Raw genomic sequence first — 21,353 nt, forward strand, 5'->3', positions numbered from 1 at the left:
CCCTTGTTACCCACCCCACCCTAATCCATTCCAGCCACGGATGTTAAACTGTGTGAAGAGCCTTCCCAGAGAGTCGGAGGCAAGAAATAGGAGTGCCACTGAGCCCCCCTTTCCATAAATAAGGGCTAAGATCCTCCCCATGTGAGTCTCAGGCACATGATTTGATCCAGCAACACATCTCTATCGCTAAGCCACCTGGCTGACGTCACTGTTTCCACTGTTGCATTGTAGAATCTCAGGCTTTAGAAAGCTTCAATGAATAAAACAAGATTTCAGCTACAAAATAATATTCAAGCAAGTTTTTTCCATGGGGAGGAAGCTCTCCTTAAGAGAGAATATGTAGAATTAAAGTGTCTTACTAGGAAAGTAAGAAACAAAAGTAGTTACACCTTGTATCAGAAATTCCATGTCTAAACTATATATGTTCTCTTTAATATTATACCTATTTCTTTTGCAATTTTGTAAGCTTCTTCTGGTGTCTTTGCAACTAGTCCATGTGGAACAGAAATACCAGCCTCTTGCAACAGTTCCATGCTCAGGTATTCATGCAGTGACAGGCTCCTTTGTTGCTGCTGTTGCACCTGAAACCCATGGCTATTGAATAGTCCTGGACCTCCAGCAAGCACCTAAGAAAATTAAAGAAAGTGATTGTTTTGCAAACAGGATACCGTCTATTTAAACACAAATTCTATGTTAAACACATAAGAACTATGGAATTTGAAGAATGGATTTATGTGAGATGGTACATTCTGGTACAATAAGACTGACAATGATAAATGCAATAGCACTAGGAAATTTAACATGAAAGTGTAAGAGTCACTTAGCTTTCTTTTAAAACAAAATCCTGTGCACTTAGTTTAACACTTAGCATTTTACATAAAAAGTGTAAACACTGACAGATTAGATACAGACAACAAAATGTATGGTAAAAGCTAAACTATCTTTAAAACACTTTTCTGTGTAACAGATATATAAATTAAGAAGCATAAGCAGTGGCTAAAAAGGGGCATTGTACACCAGTTTCAGTAATTAAATGAATGGGTTGTACTGAGTTTGACCAATCTAGCAAAGTGACTGTTGACAGGATTTAGTATTGCTATCTTGGGCTCCAGACGGTCATAAAAGCAGAAAAATCCAGATTTAACTTTCTCTATCAATACTTGATGTAAAGTGCCAACAACTAATCAGAGGGTTGCATAGAAAGCAAGCCAGTATCAAAAATATTTAAGTCAAGTAGAGAGAAAATATGCTCGAGACTGAAACCAGGCCGTTCAACTATCAACAGTCACTTCTTCATGGAAACTGACACACAGTGAGTGCTCCAGGAGTTTCTGGATAGACACTAGCCAGAAATAAGAGGGTGAATGGAGCAAATGAGGGTAGAATTCTGATCTTACTACACAACCGTATAATGTGAACAAGACTATGAAAAGCTATTACTGGACACAATGCAGTAGTTTTTCCAAATTTTAAAGAACATGCTACTAGGTAGCATAAGCCAAGAATGTATGTTTATAACACAAAAGAGAATGATTTCCAACAATACTAGAAAAAGGCATTTTTGTTTTCTAAATGAAAGTGTAGAAGAGCACTTTGCTTAACTTTTTGCACACAATTTGTCCTATCGAAGTCAATGGGTTTAATTTATATACACATTTGCAAGACTGGAACCAAAGGTATTTCACTGTTCAAGCCGACTGAAGCACAAGAAATGTTTAACTTTTAAGACTCTTAGTTTAGGCAAAGGTGTTATTAGCAAGAGTGACATATAAATACATTGATTTTTAACTGGACACTGATCTTTAAATATCCTGGAATTTGAGGAAATTCTTTTTATATTTCTGTGATGCATCGCTAGAAAGAGTTAAACATCCTTCAAAACATCCTTCAAAATAACCTATAGAAGACAGTGGGGAGATAATGTTTGCGGTTTTGTGTATTTACATATGTATGAGTAGGGTGGACAATGTAATCAACAGTCCCTGTCTATGCTGTATTCTGATAATTCAGAGGTCAAAAGAACATCCTATCATGTAAGTGAATTGTAAACACGGGATATCTCCATATTCATCTCTCTTTGAAATGTACTGTAAATGGTGGAGGAACAAGCAAATGGCCTTATGTTAATACATATAGCTAAGTACCAGTGATGGACCTCCTTCAAAGTCATCCTAATTACCTTTTGTTCCCGGAGGAATTTCAGCTTGTCAAAAAACATGAAATTGTATAAAAGATCCTTGGGTCCTGATTCTGTTATCTCAGATCTGCTTATGCTTCAACAGGGGAAGTTTGAGTCGCAAGACTGAGGTCCCAATTATGCTGGTATGCCCTGAATATAATATTTGGACACTGGACTATGACCTATGAACTAAATTCTAAAGGAACTCTGCAACTACAAAGCTCACCATCTCTGCTATGAATCTGAACCTCAAGGAATTGAACTCATGTCTGTATGTACAGTGATCTTTCAACCATACTCCCTCTCTTTTGTTTCCTAATAAATTTTAGTTTAGTTAATAAAAATTGGCTGTAACATGTATTTGGATAAGATCTGAAACATTCATTAACCTGGGAGGTATTTGGATTTGGAGAACCTTTTATTTTATATGATGAAATAAGATTTACAAAAATATTCATCATATTTGATGTGGGTACCTGGATGGAGGCTTGAGGCTAGATCACTTTAAGGGGACTGTATTGTTTGGATTTCTGAGTAACCAGTAAAGTAATAAAGAAGCTGTTTTATGCTGGCTTGGTGAATTTAAGTATTGGAATATCCACCAGCTTTTGGGGGTCTGTCTGCCCCATTCTTTGCAGTTCACCCTAATTGAGTGACATAGCTGGCCCCCAACTGGGACCCTGGTTACTATTTCAAATGCCCTAAAATAAGCAAACAAGAGTTTGACTGGGAAATTCAAGCTTTACAATGGAGAGCAAAGCCTATTTAAATCTCAGGAGGATCACTACTGCAAACTGTACACTGCTCAAACTGTACACTCTTTACTTTGCTTCCTGTTCAAATTAAAGGTGTTTGTTGCAGCAGCTGCTGTTTCTCAAACTGACCAGCAGTGCCCCTCAAAGACTCTGCAGTGTAATATGAGATGAGTAGTAGCAGCACCAGCCTTCCTCCATTTGTGGCAGGGAGAAGCGCAGCCACATCGAATCTGTTGGCCTCACTAGCCCGTGTTTTGGTTTCTATTAAATTCCCTGTAGTTATGCTAACGGAAGGAAGGAGAACAGGCTGAAAACAAACGTTCATATGAGCCAGCACCCGGGGGGGCGGGAGGAGGGCACTGGTACCTACTGAAGCAGCCAGCCCGCCGGACCTCAGGTGGCCCGTGTTACTGCAGGGCTTGGGGTCTGCGCGGGGGGGGGGGAAGGGAGGGGGACCTTTCCATTGCCACCACGCTGGGGGCAGACAGAAGCCAGCAGTCACGGCGCGGCGGGAACGGCCAAGGGACAGATGTCAACATCCCCCTCCCCCGCCCAGCCCGACACACGCACTTGGGCGCTCCCGGCCCGGGGTAACCGAAGGGCCGTTCTCGGCCGCCTGCCCCAGGCCGCCCCGCGACACGCCGCGGCCCCGCTGCCCCGAACCAGACACTGAGAAAAGCCCGTCACGTTAACAGCCCCCCGGCCCGCCCGAGCGCTGCCCCCTCCCCGGGGGGCGGGGGGGCTGGCGGGCCCGGACACAGGCGGGGCCGGAATGTCACAGCGGGTGACCCCGAGCCACAGCCGAGCCCCCACCCCAGCCCAGCCAGGCCCCAGGCCGCGGGGGTCACCTTGGCGGCGGCACCGAACGACGCCCGGCAGCCGTTGTGCCTCAGCCCGGCCGACACCCGGCTGCAAATCATGGACGCCGCCATGACCGAACCTTGTCGGCTTCCTCCCACTCGCCCCGCGCACACGCACACGCGCCGCCGCTACCATAGAGCGCGGGAGGGTAGAAAAGGCCTCGGCTCCGCCTCTCCTGACGCGGCGGTCCCAGCGGGGGAGCTCTACGGTCTCCGGACTCCGGCCGTGCCTCGGGGCGCAGCGCTGCCCTCTAGCGAGGAGACCCAGCGACGGCAGGAGCCCGCCCGGCTGGGATTGGCCGCCCGGCGGCAGCGAGACGGGGGCTCTTGGGAAGAGCCTCGCCCCAGGCACTAATCTGGCTTCGCCGGAGCCTGAGGCTCATTGAAGCCCGTGAGAAGCGCCCCAGTGACTGCAGGGAGCAGTGGCTCTTGGCACCCTTGAGGGCTGTGGGGCTGGGTCAGGCCCGCAAGTGACTCAGCGCTGCCTCCAGCCCCAGGGGCTGTGAAACAGCTCAGGCTCCAGACTCAGCCCCTGTCCTGGTCAGGCTGCCCTCCCACCGGGTAACCCACCAGCCAGGAGTCCCCAGGGCTGAAACTGCTAGAGCCCCCCCATGCTGAGAGTGCCCCAAACTCCTGTCCTCCCCGGCTGATCCCTGAGCAAACAATCAGCCCAGGAGTTTGTGTTAACCAACCCCAGGGGTACAAGGGTTGGAGCTAGGGTGACCAGATGTCCCAATTTTATAGATACTGTCCTGATTTTGGGGGCTTTTTCTTATATAGGCTTCTATTACCTCCCACCCCCATCCCGATTTTTTACACTTGCTATCTGGTCACCCTAGCTGGAGCAAGAAACCTGTGGCTTTGTGTAAGGGGCCTGTAGTTCTGGACCCCACCATTGGCCTGTTACACTACAAACTTCTGCTGCCATCACTACATCAATCAAGGGCAAGACGAAGTGTCCTCTCTGCCCAACATAGCTCTGCTGGCTAAAGTCCCTTGTGTAGATGTAGCTATACCTGAAAAACTGCTTTGACCAGTACAGCTTGTTTCACTCGGGTGGGGTGGAATAACCTACAGTAGTAAAAGCACAGCTTTGCTGGTATAAACTGCATCCATATTAGGAGTGCTTCGCCAGTGTAGTATACCAGTATCACTATATTAATAAAGCGCTCCCTGTGTAGACATGGCCTATTACTTATCATTATTTTATTATGATTAATTATTTATTAGATAACCTAAAGTGTGAGAGGATCTATATTGAGGACTGTTTATACACAAAAATTACACTGCTTTAACTATAGTGGAATAGTTAAAGCAGTGCAACACACACACACCCAGGGCTTGTCTACACTTAGAGTGTGCAGCGGTGCAGATACAGTGCTTACTGAAACTGCTGCCCAAGCCAATGGGAGAGCTTCGCCCATCAGCATAGCTACTCCACCTCCTCAAGAGACGGTGGCTATGTCAACAGGAGAAGCCTTCCTGTCGCTATTGCGCAGTCTACACCAGGGGCTAGGTCAGCATAACTACATCTCTCAGGAGTGTGGAAAATAGGTTGGTAGTATAAAGTAAAGAGTTATTTTATAATGGTATAGTTATTCCTGTAAGTGAAATAGAAAAAGCAGTGGCAGTATTCTTTTATATCAGTAATTTGTAGTTGTGGGGAGAGGGATAGCTCAGTGGTTTGAGCATTGGCCTGCTAAACCCAGGATTGTGAGTTCAGCCTTTGAGGGGGCCATTTGGGGATTAGTCCTGCTTTGAGCAGGGGGTTTGATTAGATTAGATGATCTCCTGAGGTTCCTTCCAACCCTAATTATCTATGAATTGCATTCACACTAGGCAGTATAACTAATTTGTTACCCCTTAATCTAAATATTGTTGTTGTTGTTTATTATTTGTATTACCATAGTGCCTAGGAGCTCTAGGAATGGATTAGGCCACCATTATGCTACATGCCGTACAAACAGAGAACAAACAAATAGATGGTGCATCATTATACCAGCACAGAAACAATGGCCAGGCCTAAATGACAAGATGTGTTCAGTGTTCCTAGGAAATTACAGTCCCAAATTTATTCTTTTTTTTTTCTTTTTTTTTCTGTCCTCTGTGCAAGCTGTAAGGCCCATCTGTTTAAGCAGGCTTTAGCTTGAAACGTTATTAGAAAAAATAACAGAGATCCCTTTGTTTATATATTTTTCTTGTAGGGGAGTTGAAATGCTTTATGAATATTGAGCAAAAACGTAAAATTGGTGGTGTTTGGTTTTTAAATATTATGCATATGCTAAAAGACTGCTCTGATTAATGCATGTTGCAAATATTTTCATTCATTTGACTGATATCAAATGAAATAGCTGCAGCCACTATTATGTTTAATTACAGAGACAACAGCCTGATGTGGCACTAGGTCTCCACTGGCACTCAGATCAAGTTGTAACATCAATAATTATTTTTAGTCCTAGCATAATTTTTCCATTATTTCTAGATAGTCTTAATTCAATATATCACATATGTCAATAGCTAGATCTATACTGAAAGTCCCTTATTTCTATTTTTTAAAATGATTTGTTTACCACCACCAGATTACTTGACCCTGAACTTTGTACAATACACAAAAATAAAGAAAATCTCTGATTCAAGTTTACAATCTAGGCACTTGATCCTGCAAACACTTGTGTGTTTAACTTTATGGCTATGAGTAGTTCCATTGACATAGCTATGTAAAAGACAATGCACTAGGAAATTCAGAACTGAAAATAGTGTTCGAGTCACTTGGGAGAAGTATTTTTCTTTTAAAGAAAATGTTAAAGAAAGGGAGGTGGCTTGGCAAATTGTGATGAGAAGGGCATTCTGCAAATAGTGAGCACCAGGGAAAAATGCACATGGATCAGCTTGTTTCCATAAATTATGTATGTAAACAGTAGATCTAAACCGAAGGAAAGCAGTATTGGAGCTGTAACTATCTGATGTGGTTAACAATTGAAAATGCACAATAGTAAAATAACAGGATGAATTGCATTTTTTGCCAAAAACAAGTCTAATGTGGATTAAAGCAGCTTTTGCTTCAGGAACTAGTTTAGGGGACACTGTGACTGTTGCTTAATTGTTTTGCTGCTGGCCATCTACTGTACCTGATGTGCTGTCATTATCCATTAACATTTTGTTGAAGTCAGTGGATGCTAGGATGCACCTGGTACTTTCAGAAGCTCAAAGAATGGTTCTATATGGATGTACTTGTTCCTGTGACACTAATGTGTTGCTAAAATTTCAGCAAGGGACCATCAAAAATTTTCCACCTCAGTAATACATATGATCTTTCTTTGGTAAAATACTCTTCATCTCTGCAAAAAACAATCAGTTCCATACTCTTTCCCCACCAAAATCCATCAGTACTTCCAAAGCTGCTCCTTCCATATCTATCAACCCTTCCACCATCACCCCTCTCTATGCACCATGCTTCCCCACCACCAATCTCTTGTAAGTCACTCCCCAGCTGGCATCTGTTCCTTACAGCTTCAAGAAGTCTTATCTCAGAAGTGCAAGAGCCTCTTATAGGGAGAGGCAAGGAATAAAATAGGGCTGTCAAGTGCTTAATCACGTGATTAATCGCACTGTTAAACAATAATAGAATAAAATTTAAATATTTTTGGATGTTTTCCACATTTTAAAATATATTGATTTCAATTATAACACAGAATGAAATGTATACAGTGCTTACTTTATATCAGGGATCGGCAACCTTTGGCACATGGCTCGCCTGGCGAGCCAGGCCAGTTTGTAAACCTGCCGCGTCCGCAGGTTCGGCCGATTGTGGCTCCCACTGGCCGCGGTTTGCTGCTCCAGGACAATAGGGGTGGCGGGAAGCGGCGGCCAGCACATCCCCCGGCCCGCACTGCTTCCCGCAGCCCCCATTAGCATTAGTGACGGTGATTAGTAACAGTGGTCAGCATGGATTTGTCGAGAACAAACTGTGTCAAGCCAACCTAATGGCTTTCTTTGACAGAGTACCAAGCCTTGTGGATGGAGGAAAGTGGTAGATATGGTATATCTTGACTTTAGTAAAGTTTTTGATACTCTCTCGCGTGACCTCATAAACAAACTAAGGAAGTACAACCTAGATAGAGCTATTATAAAATGGATGCATAACTGGTTGGAAAACCATTCACAAAGAGTAATCAGTGGTTCATAGTCAGGCTGGAAGGGCATAGCAGGTAGAGGCCTGCAGAGATCAGTTCTGGGTCCAGTTCTGTTCAATATCTTTACCAATGATTTAAATAATGGTTTGGAGAGTACATTTATAAAGTTTGCGGCCATTAAATGGGTATTAAATTAAGTTTTAAAATGATACCTCACAAGGTACTCTTTGTACAAAATATATCATAGGCATATAAAAGTGGTGAACATGGGGTACAGGATGTTAGATGAGGTACAGTGTGTCACATGGGGGCAGTACATGGAGAAAAGAAAAGAAGGACAGAAAGGGCAGCCCTAAAACCAAGGAGGAGGAAGAAAAAGCCAAGCTACAAGTCACACAGATGGAAAAAAGAAAAGAAAATGGAGATATAGAGAAGACAGAAATACTGCACATTAATAGAGAGCCAGCTGAATATGAGATGGACTAAACCTCTTAACAGGCTCAGAGGTTCACATTTGCAAGAGAGAATAGCAGTAGCTGAAGTGTGCAGCATTATATGACAGTGACGTTCTGAAAATCCCAGTGTTTAGGCACCCACCTGAACTCAGATATTCAGGTATCTTGGGAAAGGAATACTAAAAACATATTTTCAAAGTCCAAGCACTGCCCACATTCTGCTTCGAAAATTCCCCTTCAGTGAGCACACAAAAACTCAGCAGTTCTGTCTCCCAGCCCAAGCTCATTCTGACCATACAATTACAGCACAGCATTCCTCTTTAACCCTGTACAGCTGCAGTGCTGCACTCAGTCAGTCTCTGCGAGCTCTCCAGTGTGTGTGCACATCATTATACTCGAGGAACAATCATCAAGTTTGACCACTTTGGGGGTCAGAGGACATTTTGCTGCAAGGCAGTCCTGAGAGTGTAACCAGAGGCAAAAATTCAAACAAATCCATACAAATGGATTATTCTGGTCCTTGGAAGAGGATCGGAGTTTGTGAGAGTCAATGAAGGTTATAGAAGTCAGACTTTTTGCTTAACTGGGCCCTTTGTAAATTACAATATTAAAGGAAAGGATTTTCTATAATAAGAAAATATGTGATGTAGGAATTCTCACAGCTTTCTGATGTGAAAAGGATATGAAGGACTATTGCCTGAACTCTTAATATAAAACTAGGATTGTAGAGAATTACATAGAACATAAAATTGTAATAAAGCTAAAGTCAAGGCATAAGCAAAGGTAAAATAACTAGGCTAACTTCTGTAAAGTTTCTTTTGCACTATATGGAGACTCTTCGGCATAAGTGATTCATACATTATTGGGATTCCCTCCAAGACCTTTTCCACTCAGCTTATCCAGAACACCTTGTCCAGTTCTGGGAGAACACTTCATCAAGTTCTCTGGGATCCAAAACACTCAGTTTGACTCTGGATTTCATAATTCAGGTTCCTTTATTTGGCATACAGCAAAGCTACGCTGAGTTGATCGGACTCAAGCATAGGAGGTGGTTATTGGGCATACCACACATCCAAAGTTAACCAGATCTCTTCCTTTAAATACATTTACATATTACATTGCATTTGTTATGCATTACACCACGCATTTTTGGATTGGATTGGTTATTTTGCAGGAACCAATCCCTGTACAGCATGCTCTGTCCAGATGCTGTTCACATGGAACCTGATCTTTATATTCCAGGTTTTTCTTGTCCATAGTCTGTAGCATCAAGGTGTTGCTGCTTATCTTAGCTAGTACACTGAAATAGGGGCAGTTATAGAGGCCTGGCTTGACATAAGCAACTTGCCTCATTTCTTAGGGGACATAATTGGGAACGGGGATGGAAGGTTAAGTTGTAAACAGGGGCTTGTCAAACAGTATGCTGGAGTCCGGATGTCTGTACTAGCTAAGATAAGCAGCAACACCTTGATGCTAAAGATGGACAGTCTTTTTCTTTATATTTTCTTGATGCCCCCCATAATCTGAGCATTAGTTTCTCTGTCAACAAACCAAACTTCCAAAACATGGACAATTTTTAGACTGAAAGCTGCTTTATTATATACCATGATGTACAGACACTCTTTTCTCAACCTATGAATTGCATAATTTTTTAACATTAGCTTTAATAATTTTTTTTAATCCATTTACTCTAGGGACCAGCAATTTTACCATGACCTGTCTCCTTGCTTTTCATCCATGAATCTCAAAGCACTTTACAAAGGACAGCACTCTGATTATCCCCATTTTACAGATGGGGAAACTAAGGCATGGAACAGGAAAATGACTAAAACCTCTATCCGCTACTACCAAGCGACAGACACAGCAATATAATAAAGACTGATATATTTAATTTTACTTTTGTGGTTTTTGAAAGAGTTTGGGCAAAATGTGTTTTCCCATTGTTTTTTCCTTTATTATTGCAAAAATTTATAAATGTCATAAACTCTAAAAAAATTATAGCAGGTAGCACAAATAGTTAATATTTCCTTCTTGCCTTTTGTCATCCCACTCCATCCCAGCCCCTACCAGGTTGTGATAATTGATGTGTTCACTGTCTAAATTAGGGCCCACTCCTTCAAGCCCTGGCATAAGCACAAGGAGACCAAACTATAGGGCATAAGCAACCTTAATTTTGGCATTTTGTAAATACCAAGTTATGACTTTATAAATTTAATGTTCTTTTAATCTATATTTTCAATGTAATTCTGTAGTTCTTTTAAAAAGCAAACTGAAAAAAACAGAGATTCCTTAAAGTGGAATCATATTGACGCCCCTTAACAGAACGGGAAACTGCACCTTCCCAGCTTCCCCTTACTTTAAACATTGTCTTACCCTAAGCCAAAGGAGTAGCAAAGGCAACTTGGCTGTTACTTTGGGTATGTCCATACTACTCGCCCGGGTCGGCGGGTAGCAATCGACTTCTCGGAGTTCTCATCTAGACACGATATATCGAACTCCGAATGCACTCCCGTCGACTCCGGAACTCCACCACCGCAAACGGTGGTGGCGGAGTCGACGGGGGAGCCTCGGACTTCGATCCCGCGGCGTCTGGACGGGTAAGTAGTTCGAACTAAGGTAGTTCGAGTTCAGCTATGCTATTCGCGTAGCTGAACTTGCGTACCTTAGTTCGACACACCCCCCTAGTGTAGACCAGGCCTTTGTCTCCTCAATCTGGAATTCTAGCTCTGTGCCTGGGCACAGGCTGTGACTAGTGTATTATGGAGCTCCGTGCTACGGCACAGTCTTTGCTGGGAATGGAATGCTCAGACATTTTAGTGAACAGCTTCTCAAAACCTCTAATGAACATGTGCATATAGTGAGTTTCAGAGTTTTATGCAGCAAATCTGGGTGGATTTTCATTCAAGACTCCAGGACCACCTCCTTGCCCAATTTAAAGTTCCCACTCCAAACCCTAGAGTCACTAAAGCAAAATGATCTATCTTTCCTGAATTTTATTTTTGAAAACAGCTGAATTGTTTCCAAAACAATTCAGCCTGAGGCAGAGAGCAAATATGGAAAAATATTATAATCATAGAATATCAGGGTTGGAAGGGACCTCATCGAGTCCAACCCCCTGCTCAAAGCAGGACCAATCCCCAGACAGATTTTTGCCCCAGATTCCTAAATGGCCCCTTCAGGGATTGACCTCACAACCCTGGGTTTAGTAGGCCAATGCTCAAACCACTGAGCTTTGTGCAAATGGTTATAGTGTGCTAAAGTTATAAGCAAATGAAAACAGGGACTTATAATAGAAAGTAGTAGGCAACCTTAATTATATGGAAGACAGGATACTGGGCTAGATGGACCACTGGTCTGACCCAGTATGACCTGCCTTATGTTTTTATGTTCTTACTTTTCACAAAGCTCTGTGCAAAACCCATAAAATAACTAGACAAAAAAACTGAAGAGAGCAAATTCAACCAATAAAATAATTTTTATTTTCATATGGTATCCTTCACACACACAGTCACAAGACATTTTACAGACAGTAACTCGTAAAGAGAAAAGGAAGGTTTCATAGATAGATTTAATGTCTTGGAGGAGAGAAAGAGTTTTATATACCTGTGTGCAATAGGAAACGGAGGTTTTCCTCTCGGTTGACATGTATGACACTTATATGGACATCTCTTTTCAATATTAATAAATATTCCTACTCTGCAGAAGAGAAGGTCTGAAGCAATGTCTTTTTTGTGGTTTGCCTGGACTCTATATTTACCCTCTACTAGTTTACCCAGTGTCACTTTCACAGTTGTACTGCTTGCAACCATGGAACCAGTAACATTCAGGGCTTCTAAACCATCAAAAGTATAGAGGTTTTAGAGTCAGTCCTTAGAGCTTAAAAAATCTCCCAAAATCTTGAGGTAAGGGAAGAAGTAGTTTTAAATGGAGAGAGCAACACAAGTGAACAGATCACAAAGAGGGGACTAAGAGCGGGTCTAAATTAGTAGTGAAGAAAAGGATTAGATGGATATATACATGGCTGAAATGAGCCTACAGAAAGTTTTGCAAAACAAAGAAAGAAAATGTTAATTGGATTCCGAGCAGCTCAGAAGCCAGTAAAAAAAGAACAGAGGATGGAGATTATATGATCCAATTTCCCAGAGCAAGAGAGCAGTGCTGAGACAGCATTCTGGATTCTTGTAGTGATAACATAGAGATTTATGAAGTCTATAAAAGGTACTGCAACAGCAAAGACGGGAAATGACTAATGCAGGGATAAAGATTTTAGCAGAGACTGGGTCAAGGTAAGGGCAAATTTTGGGAATATTCTCAAGAGGGTTACAGACAGACTTAAAAAACAGAAAGAATATGAAAGATAAAAATAAATTTGAGGCCTGTTTCCAAGAACTTCAACATGATCTACTTTAAAGGGAACAATTGGATACATTGTTAAACAAAATCTGTGTGAAAGTACATTTCAGAATCATCCTAACAAGATATTTTCTTACTTTCTTATTACTCCTCATTATGATCTACAGCTTGGTGTGGGGAAAAATCTGAATCCACTTGCAATCATAGGTTTCCTGAAGAATAAGAAACTATCCCGTTACCATCCCAACTAACAGCTATCCTTTAACTCTAAAGAACAGTGGATTGGGAGTTGGGAATCCTCCTGCCAGGAACTCACTGTATTACCTTGAACATGTCATTGGATGCCTGATTATTTTCTCTAATGGCCTCTAACACTGGGTGCATTCACAGCTCCTGTTGACTTCAATTGGGCCTAGTTATATAAAAGTGACCACCCAAATATCTAAGTATCCAAGGCTAGTGCCACAAAGAATTTAGGCCTTGGCTACACTTGCAAGTTAAGAGTGCATTAAATCTGCCCTGGGCGCCCTAACTCCTGAGGTGTCTACACTGGCGAGGCACATAGAGTGCCTGGACTCTGCAGATGGAGCACCCCTCGTAATCCACCTCCATGAGTAGCATAAAGCTTGCTGCACCCCAGCTGAAACGCCCAGGTGTCAGTGTGGATGACGTGTTGCATTACTGCACTGTGACTGGCCTCTGGAAACATCCCATAATCCCTTGAAGTCAAGTGGCCACACTCATCATTGTTTTGAACTCAGCTGCAGGCATGTGGATATCCCCTTTCAAAGCTCCATTTCTGACAGCTGGCATGCTTATCTGCTCCAGGACAAAGCAAACCATTACTGTGGAATGCTCCTGCTGCAGAGGGTGTGTGTGTGTGAGAGAGAGAGGTGGGGGGGTCTGCTGCTGTCTGAACTTACAAGACAGCATGCTGACACTCTCTGCCCCCCAAAACATAGTCTCTCCTCCCACATACACACAACACACTCCCTTTCACACTCCACCCCACCCCCGATCTGAAAAGCACACTGCAGCCACTTGCACACTGGGATAGCTACCACAATGCACTGCTCTCTGTGGCATTGCAAGAGCTGCTAATGTGGCCATGCCACTGTGCTTGCAGCTGACAGTGTACACATTGCAGCGTTTTCCCTGCTGTGGTCTGAGGGCTGGTCTAACTCTCAGCACTCTACATCTGCAAGTGTAGCCATGCCCTTAGACTCCTAACAATTGCCACTTAAAAAGCCTAAATCCAAAATTTAGACTCTCAAAACCCCTGCTCAGCTGCCACCTAAACCTGTAGGTGCCTAAATTTATGCCTGTGGGCACGTGTAAAGCTACTTAAGTCCTGATGCTGCCAAGCATCTCAGAACCTAAAGCTCTGTTGGAATTCTCCAAATAGGCATTCCCCTGCCTATCTTGCCTTTGGGGCCTGATCTCATAGGCATTCTCAGAAGCCACCTAAGGGCATGCCTACCAAATTAGTCCCCCTACAAAACACAGCTGAGGAGCAGGTGGTGATGGGTATTTTATACAAAGTGGAACAACCTCAACAGGACTGTGAAAGACTTACCCCAAAATACTGAAAGGGATTGGAGTCAGCGACACCAGCAGTAGGAGGGGAGCTGCTGCTGTCTCCTCTTCCAATAATAAATACATATTCTCAGGGACATTGGAACAATTTTTATAGTGGGGCTGCTGAAACACTGTATATGATAGAAGCTACTGCACCCCCAGGACTCCTAGTTCCAGTGACCTTACAAGTTCTGCAGTTTACTGAGCTTGTGTCTGTGTCATCATTGCAATTTGCAAGAACTCTGCCTGTCTGTTTCCTAGCCAGGAGGAGGAGACCAAGAGGTTACACAATATTGGTAGCAGCTAGTGGGATCAGCAAGTAGCAGGCAAAAGAAGGAAAATGGCAGATGACAGCAGTGAAGAGAGTGACATGCAGCACAGAGCCTCCAGAATGGGAAGACACAGATCAAAATGCTTGTTTTTATGCCTGAACCATTTACAGAGGCTGAGGATAATTAGAGCTCTGGATAGGACACTCTGAACAGGTTGCGAGGGTGAATCAGTGATCTGAGGCTGAGGTTTTTAAGGTCAGGCTTGACAAAGCCCTGGCTAGGATGATTTAGTTGGGGATTGGTCCTGCTTTGAGCAGGGGGTTGGACTAGATGACCTCCTGAGGTCCCTTCCAACCCTGATATTCTATGATTCTAAGGTAGATATTTTGGTATTGCTGTTGAAAGACAAGGCACAGCAGCTTTGCATATACATTCTTTAGAAATATTTTTTTATTCATATAGCACATTTGATCAGACTCTAATGTAGCACTTTATCATTCCCTGAACAAAAAGTTACCTAGGAGATGCAATTTTTCAGACTAAAGTTGTTAAATAAGGACTTGTTAAACTGAGATTAGTTTTTATAATTTTCAGCAAAATGACCCTTTTTCTGCAGTAAATTAGATACTCACATCTTTTCAAAGTCCAGGGCAAAACAAAAACCAATTAAAGAATGCTTTGGGTCCATTCTGTATCTCAAGTACTGTGCAATGTAACAAAATTATTATGCTGTTATATTTGGTTCTTCTCTCATACTGCTTATCAAAATACTAGCACAGTAAGTAAAAAATAAATGAATAAAATAAAGCATCAATAAGACTAAACCAATGGATTTTTTGTTAACATAAAGTCTCTTTAAATTCCAAGATTGAAATAGAGGAACACCAGCTTTTTCAGTTTGTCTTCTGAAAGAGAATGCCTCCAACCAGAGAGGATAAGATTATACAGCAAGTTGCTGCACTCAGCATCAACTGTGTTTGTTACAGCATTTATGTATCTGAAAGCCAATGTTTTCAAATTTGGAAGACAGTCGGCAGTTGATAACCAAAACATGGCAGTGTCAATTTCCCCTGACTGTAGAGTGCTCTGGATCACATTGGGTGCCACCTTCCCGGTATACAAAGCAGACTCCTCTGATGAAATGTCACTGAAGTCAGGAATTGAAGCATAATCCTCCTTGTGACTGGTGCCTAGAATGGACCACACTGAGAATGCCACACTCAGGGCAGACTGCAAGAAACATGTCAGGCACACACCAAAAACTGGTGGTTTATTCTATAAATAGATACATCAAACCAGTAAAAAAAGAGCTTCTGTAGCACTACACTGGTTAACAAGAAGCCAAACACATCCCCTTTTAGGCATTCCAGCCTTTGGTTCCCATCCAGACAAATTGATCTTATATGATGAGAGGTTACTGAAAACGCAATTCACCATACATGAGGTTCTACCAATCCCAAAGGATCAAACACTTACTCCTAGCTCAATATATATTTCAGATCTTGCCCAAATATCATGCTGTCAGCCAATCCTTAGTAACTAACTAAAGATTTGTTAATAAAAGAAAATAAGATAGTTATTGAGTGGTTAAGAGACCATATACTTTAAAAATGATTGCAAAGTCCTTAGATTAGATTTGTAGCACTGGTGGTGAGTTTGCTGGTTTGCACAAAAGTCTTTCTGGAATAATTCCAAAGGGTATAATCCAAATGGCAGCTTAGATGTAGAGTCTTTCCAATTCCATGCATTTTCCAGGCTATTCCAAGTAACTACTTGGAAGATGAACAGGAGTACTTGTGGCACCTTAAAGACTAACAAATTTATTTTAGCATGAGCTTTCGTGAGCTGCAGCTCACTTCTTCGGATGCAGCTCACGAAAGCTCACGAAAGCTCATGCTAAAATAAATTTGTTAGTCTTTAAGGTGCCACAAGTACTCCTGTTCTTTTTGCGGATACAGACTAACACGGCTGCTACTCTGATACTTGGAAGATCTCAGTCACAGGGCTTAAACTTTCCCTGTTTAAAGTTCAGCAGACTAGAGATGGCAGGATCAGGCCTGAGGTTTCTCTTTTACAGCTGAAACAGGCTGTCAAATGTTTTGAGCACAGCATGTGACTGCATATGTTTCTTGTTGAGTACACACTGACCCATCCTTTGAAGATTACCTTTCTTTTCCTATGCATACCCAGATAATCCAGTTGTACTGATTTACATAAGGGAACTGCTGATCATCCAGTATAACAGGGATAGATAAACTAAAGACAATATAGGTAATAGTACCATTTTTCTGCAATGTCTCACATCTTTGATCTTCAGGTTAACTGAAGACAGTCGCATACATAATATAAAGGCAATTAAGACATGAATGGGACTTAGCATCTACAAACCAATTTGGATATATTGGTAAACATCTAACAGGATATAGGTACACAGTCAAACACATTTAGCATCTCCCTTGATTCCTATTACTACAAATGAACGGGTTAGTGATTGCTGGTCTACATCTCTTTGAAATTCACACCCGTGAATTGTCTGATTACAAATGCAGTGTCTTTTGTTAAGTTGTTATGGGTCATACATAGTTTAGCTGGTTTGCCAGTGTAACATTCCTTGACATGAGACATTAAGGAAGTCTTGTAGGATTGAAAATCCTTGTGCATTTCAGGAAATTAATTGCGGGCTGTGCACCCTCAGTATTATTGATGTGCTTCTTCAGCTTTTCCACCGAATTGTCAACAACCGAACAAAACTGGTGCACCAACTTGCTAATTTGATCGGTTACATTGTTGACATCTTCAGCTCTCAGAAACCTTTGAGTGGTTTCCTCTGAAAACTGAGTATGCATCTCAAACAGCAGTTCTTCCATTTTCTTAAAAGCAAAGAGACTGCATGGTTTCTTGCTTTCAAATGTAGCCATTAGGTCAATGATTGGCTAGCACATTTCATTGACAAAATGCAACACAATCTTCAGCATTAAACATTGCATTTCATCTGACAGCTCTTTCAAGTTCCCACAATGAATGTGATGCCAAGTTGCCACACACACACACACACACATTTCTTCTTCAGCAAAACTGTGATAATCTTGAAAGTGCTTTTCATGGTACTGAACAGCAACAAACCAGCTGTTCCCTAGATGCTACTGGGTGTGGTGCCGCTGTTGCACTGGGAACTTCTTGCCTGACATTTAAGTGCCTCATCTTCCTGCCCCTTGCCATATAGAACATTTGTGAGAAAGCTTTTATCAGTGCATTGACATCCTTGAATGGCTTATGATAATTTCCCCCCACCAGATTGATTATGTGAGCAAGGCGTGTTATGTGGATGCTATTGGGAAACAGTCCAGACAGTTTTGTAAGCTTTTTTCATGTACGCGGCATTATCCACATAAAAAACAACCACACTGTTCTAAGCAATTTCATAGTTTTGCACAGTCTGAACAACTGCTTGTGACAGATTTGTTTTCTGCATGAAGTGTATATCAGCAAGATAGGAGAACACCTTCCCATTCTATCTCTTACTAGTGGTGCAAGTGTAATGTTAAGTACATAGTGCAGCCCTTGTCATCAGTCATTTAATCAAATATAACTGACACATAGTTATCCTTCACTTTGTACTTAAGTTTATCTCTCTCAGTGATGTAGACAGCTTTAAGATTTAGAATTGCAGTACCATTCCTGAGTCAGGTGTTTAGAAACTGACATATGAAATGACAGTTCGTTTTAGATAACCGTATGTTTACAGTGGCACAAATTAAGACCATATCACAGACAACATCCTGTGGTTGTGTTGAAACACGCTGAAAGTGTACACTGCATTTTTTGTGACTCTCCCTGCAGTGCAGCTTTTCCCTTTAAATACTTCTGTGCTTTGGTGAGGTGGTTTGCAATTGTCAATTTCCTCTGATGGTCCAGAACAATATTGCACATTTTGCAAGAGTTTTCCACCATCTTCAAACACCTGTCCAAGAAAATATTTTACTCTCTCTTTTGCTGGTGTATTTGCAATTTGGGACCTTTCTCTTGGCATTTTCTAGCAAAATTGATCAATGCTCCCTTGAGTATTGATCCAACATTTTTTATGGTCTTTCTCTGTTAAGCGATATTATGCAATATTATGTGACAATACGTTTTATGTGTAAAATTACATGGGTGCACAATTGCATAATTCAACAGGGTGTACCAGATGTTGGCAATGCTGCATGCGACCAGATGGGAGACACCTTGGAATCGAGAAGCTCACACATAGGATGGACAGCAACTGTGGAGGCAATGGTGCCCAACCTGCACTGACTGTAGTGCCAGAAAACTGATTGACCCCACCCTTGATTATGACAAGTGACATATTCTTTCAAAGCATAGCAATGGGGACACCAGTTTGGTGTAAGGGTTTCATGTTTTCATAGTTTGTTCTTTTGATTACTTTGTTTGATACGTAGACCAAAAGATGTGTCTTTTTCAAAAGGGGGAGAAATGTAACCAAGTTACTGTGCTGACTGGGTCTATGACTGTTTGTGGCAGACATCCAGACAGCAACCCCTTAAAGACGCAGTGCTTCCCAGAGGGGAAGAAGGACTCCTGACCCAGGCAGTAACGTGGAGAGGTAGGTCAGGGGACAACAGAGAGGCACTTGGGTCCTGCTCAGGGTGAGCAAAAGCACTTGGGGGGTCAGCAGTGCCAGGAGCAGAGCTGCCTTATCCCCTTTTCCAGTAATAAATACATGTTCTGTTGTTACTGAACTCACGTCTGCGTCATCAGTCCATGGACTCTGCTTGGCAGCCGTGTGCCCTGTCCCGTACCCACACAGCCCTCGCCAGGGGCTTCACGCTGCCACTACTGCGCATGCACGGGGACACAGCCGTCACGAGCGCTTCAGTCAATAACTGACTTCCGAACTCGTTCTCCGCGCATGCGCAGCTTCGAAACTGCCGGCAAATTCCGACGGCGGCATCGGGACCTTCTGGATTGGAGGAGTCTCGCTGTAGGTCACTTCCTGACTGCTCGCCATAGGCTCCGAGCGGGGAACCGCCAAGGGGGGCGGGGAGGTTCCTCCGGTCACATGGTCGTGACTCGCCGGCGACAGCATGGAGGGTGTCCCGGTGCCGGCGCGTCCCGGGGTCGGCGTGGGGGTGGTGATTACCAGCCCCGCCCACCCCGACTGCGTCCTCCTGGGCAAGAGGAAAGGCACCGTCGGGGCCGGCACCTACCAGCTCCCCGGAGGACACCTGGAATTCGGGTAGGAGCCGCGCGCCGTCCCGCCCTCCCCGCTTCCACCACAGCGCGCGCGCTTCCCGGCGTCTCGCAGCGTCGGCGGTCGCGCGCCAGGCGAGCGGCGAGGTGAGCGCGACGCACAGCAGTAGGGGAGGGAGGGTCTGTTGCGCCCGCTCTCACCCCTCCCCCCGCCCGCAGGGAGAGCCTGGCGCAGTGCGCGCGGCGGGAGACCCTGGAGGAGGCCGCGCTGCACCTGAAGAACGTGCGCTTCGCCTCGGCGGTGAACGCGGTCAGCGCCCCGGACCGGTACCACTACGTCACCATCCTCATGAAGGGGGAGGTGGACACGGAGCGCGAGCCCGAGCCCAGGAACCGCGAGCCCGAGAAAAACGAGAGTAAGAGGGGCCAGGCCGAGAGCGGGGCAGCGCCCCAACCCCCTCCCCACGTGTTCAGAGCCCGGCCCGGCGTGAGCGCCGTTAGCATCCCGGGCCGGGGAGACCCTTACACCGGGTCCTTCCCGCGCAGCCATGAAAGGGGTAAACCCTCTGCTCCATCTCCACTGCAAGCACCAGAGCCGAGGGGCAGTCGCCGACATAAATAGATCCCGATACTCGGATACTCGCAGGGTATCTGAGATCCTGAGCAGGAGGGAGCTCATCAGCTGACAGGAAAATAAAGTCTCCTGGCCTGATCCATCTCAGTAGCTTCCCTGCCCCTGGAGAATGGGATTCTGTCAGCCGAAGTAGGAGCACTGTAGCCTGGGTGGGCAGGCTGCCTACTGAGAGAGTCCCCATCTTCGTCCCAAGATCTGTGTACAAATCGCAGTTCTAGTTTTAGGAGATCTGCATTTAAGATCATATCCAAAGCAAGGCTCCCCAACTCATCTCACGTTGTGTTAAAGTATAAGCCCTAACAGAGAACTGTGCCAACATAGGCCCTGCAGGAGGGAGAGTGGGTAAATTATGTCCACCCTGAATCACTTTCTTTGAATAAAGGACTAGATACACATCTCAGAAAATGTTGTGGATTTCTCGTGCCATTTTTTCTGATTGTTATAGTGCAGGATGTTATGTTGCAGATGTAATTTCTGCACTAGCACTGCCCTTGTAAATGTATTGGGATGGTATTGGCCCTCTCTAGTTGTTTTACAGGCTCTGACACTTTTTCCTCTTTCTTCTGTACAGGTTGGGAATGGGTTAAATGGGAAGAATTTCCTCCACTAGATCAACTATTCTGGTCTTTACGCTGTTTAAAGGAACAAGGTTACAGTCCTTTTACAGAAGACTTTAATCATCTCAGGAGATACACAGGAAATCACCACTAGATGGCATAGTAAATTCATTGTATAGTGTGTAAAAGACAGGGATATCTTGTGCTCTCCCCCAGCATTCTGTCGATGCCAAAGTCAGAAAGATGTTGCAGTGCTTTACAATCTTTAACATCTGGAGTCTCTGTCACAGTCACCATCCTTGTATCCCAGGAATAGATGGGACTCCTTTTGGAGCCATTCAATGTTAAACATGTTCTCAGAGTAAAAAGATTAAATGTGCTATCTTA

General features: G+C 43.6%; 2 protein-coding genes across 3 annotated transcripts in view; one reads left to right on the top strand and one right to left on the bottom strand.

The window, feature by feature from the left end:
* Window positions 1–19,455, bottom strand: part of SUCLA2 (succinate-CoA ligase ADP-forming subunit beta) — a 62,458-nt gene extending 43,003 nt beyond the window's left edge. The window contains exons 1-2 of one of the 2 annotated variants that reach the window (XM_045013706.1): window positions 19,330–19,455; window positions 443–626 (exon numbers count right to left, since the gene is read on the bottom strand). In XM_045013706.1, coding sequence (XP_044869641.1) covers window positions 443–533 — 91 coding nt within the window. In that variant the 5' untranslated portion in view covers window positions 534–626; window positions 19,330–19,455. Of the gene's footprint in view, window positions 1–442; window positions 627–3,782; window positions 3,955–19,329 lie in introns of those variants that run through there. The other variant, XM_045013697.1, reaches the window with a different exon arrangement.
* Window positions 19,456–19,517: 62 nt separating this feature from the next.
* On the top strand, window positions 19,518–21,353 carry NUDT15 (nudix hydrolase 15). Its single transcript, XM_045013721.1, has 3 exons — window positions 19,518–19,821; window positions 19,995–20,191; window positions 20,981–21,353. Exons 1-3 carry the CDS (start codon window positions 19,670–19,672, stop codon window positions 21,118–21,120), a joined length of 489 nt encoding a protein of 162 aa, XP_044869656.1. The 5' UTR covers window positions 19,518–19,669; the 3' UTR covers window positions 21,121–21,353.

The sequence above is a fragment of the Mauremys mutica genome, chromosome 1 (assembly GCF_020497125.1).
Source record: "Mauremys mutica isolate MM-2020 ecotype Southern chromosome 1, ASM2049712v1, whole genome shotgun sequence".
NCBI classification, from domain to species: Eukaryota; Metazoa; Chordata; order Testudines; family Geoemydidae; genus Mauremys; species Mauremys mutica.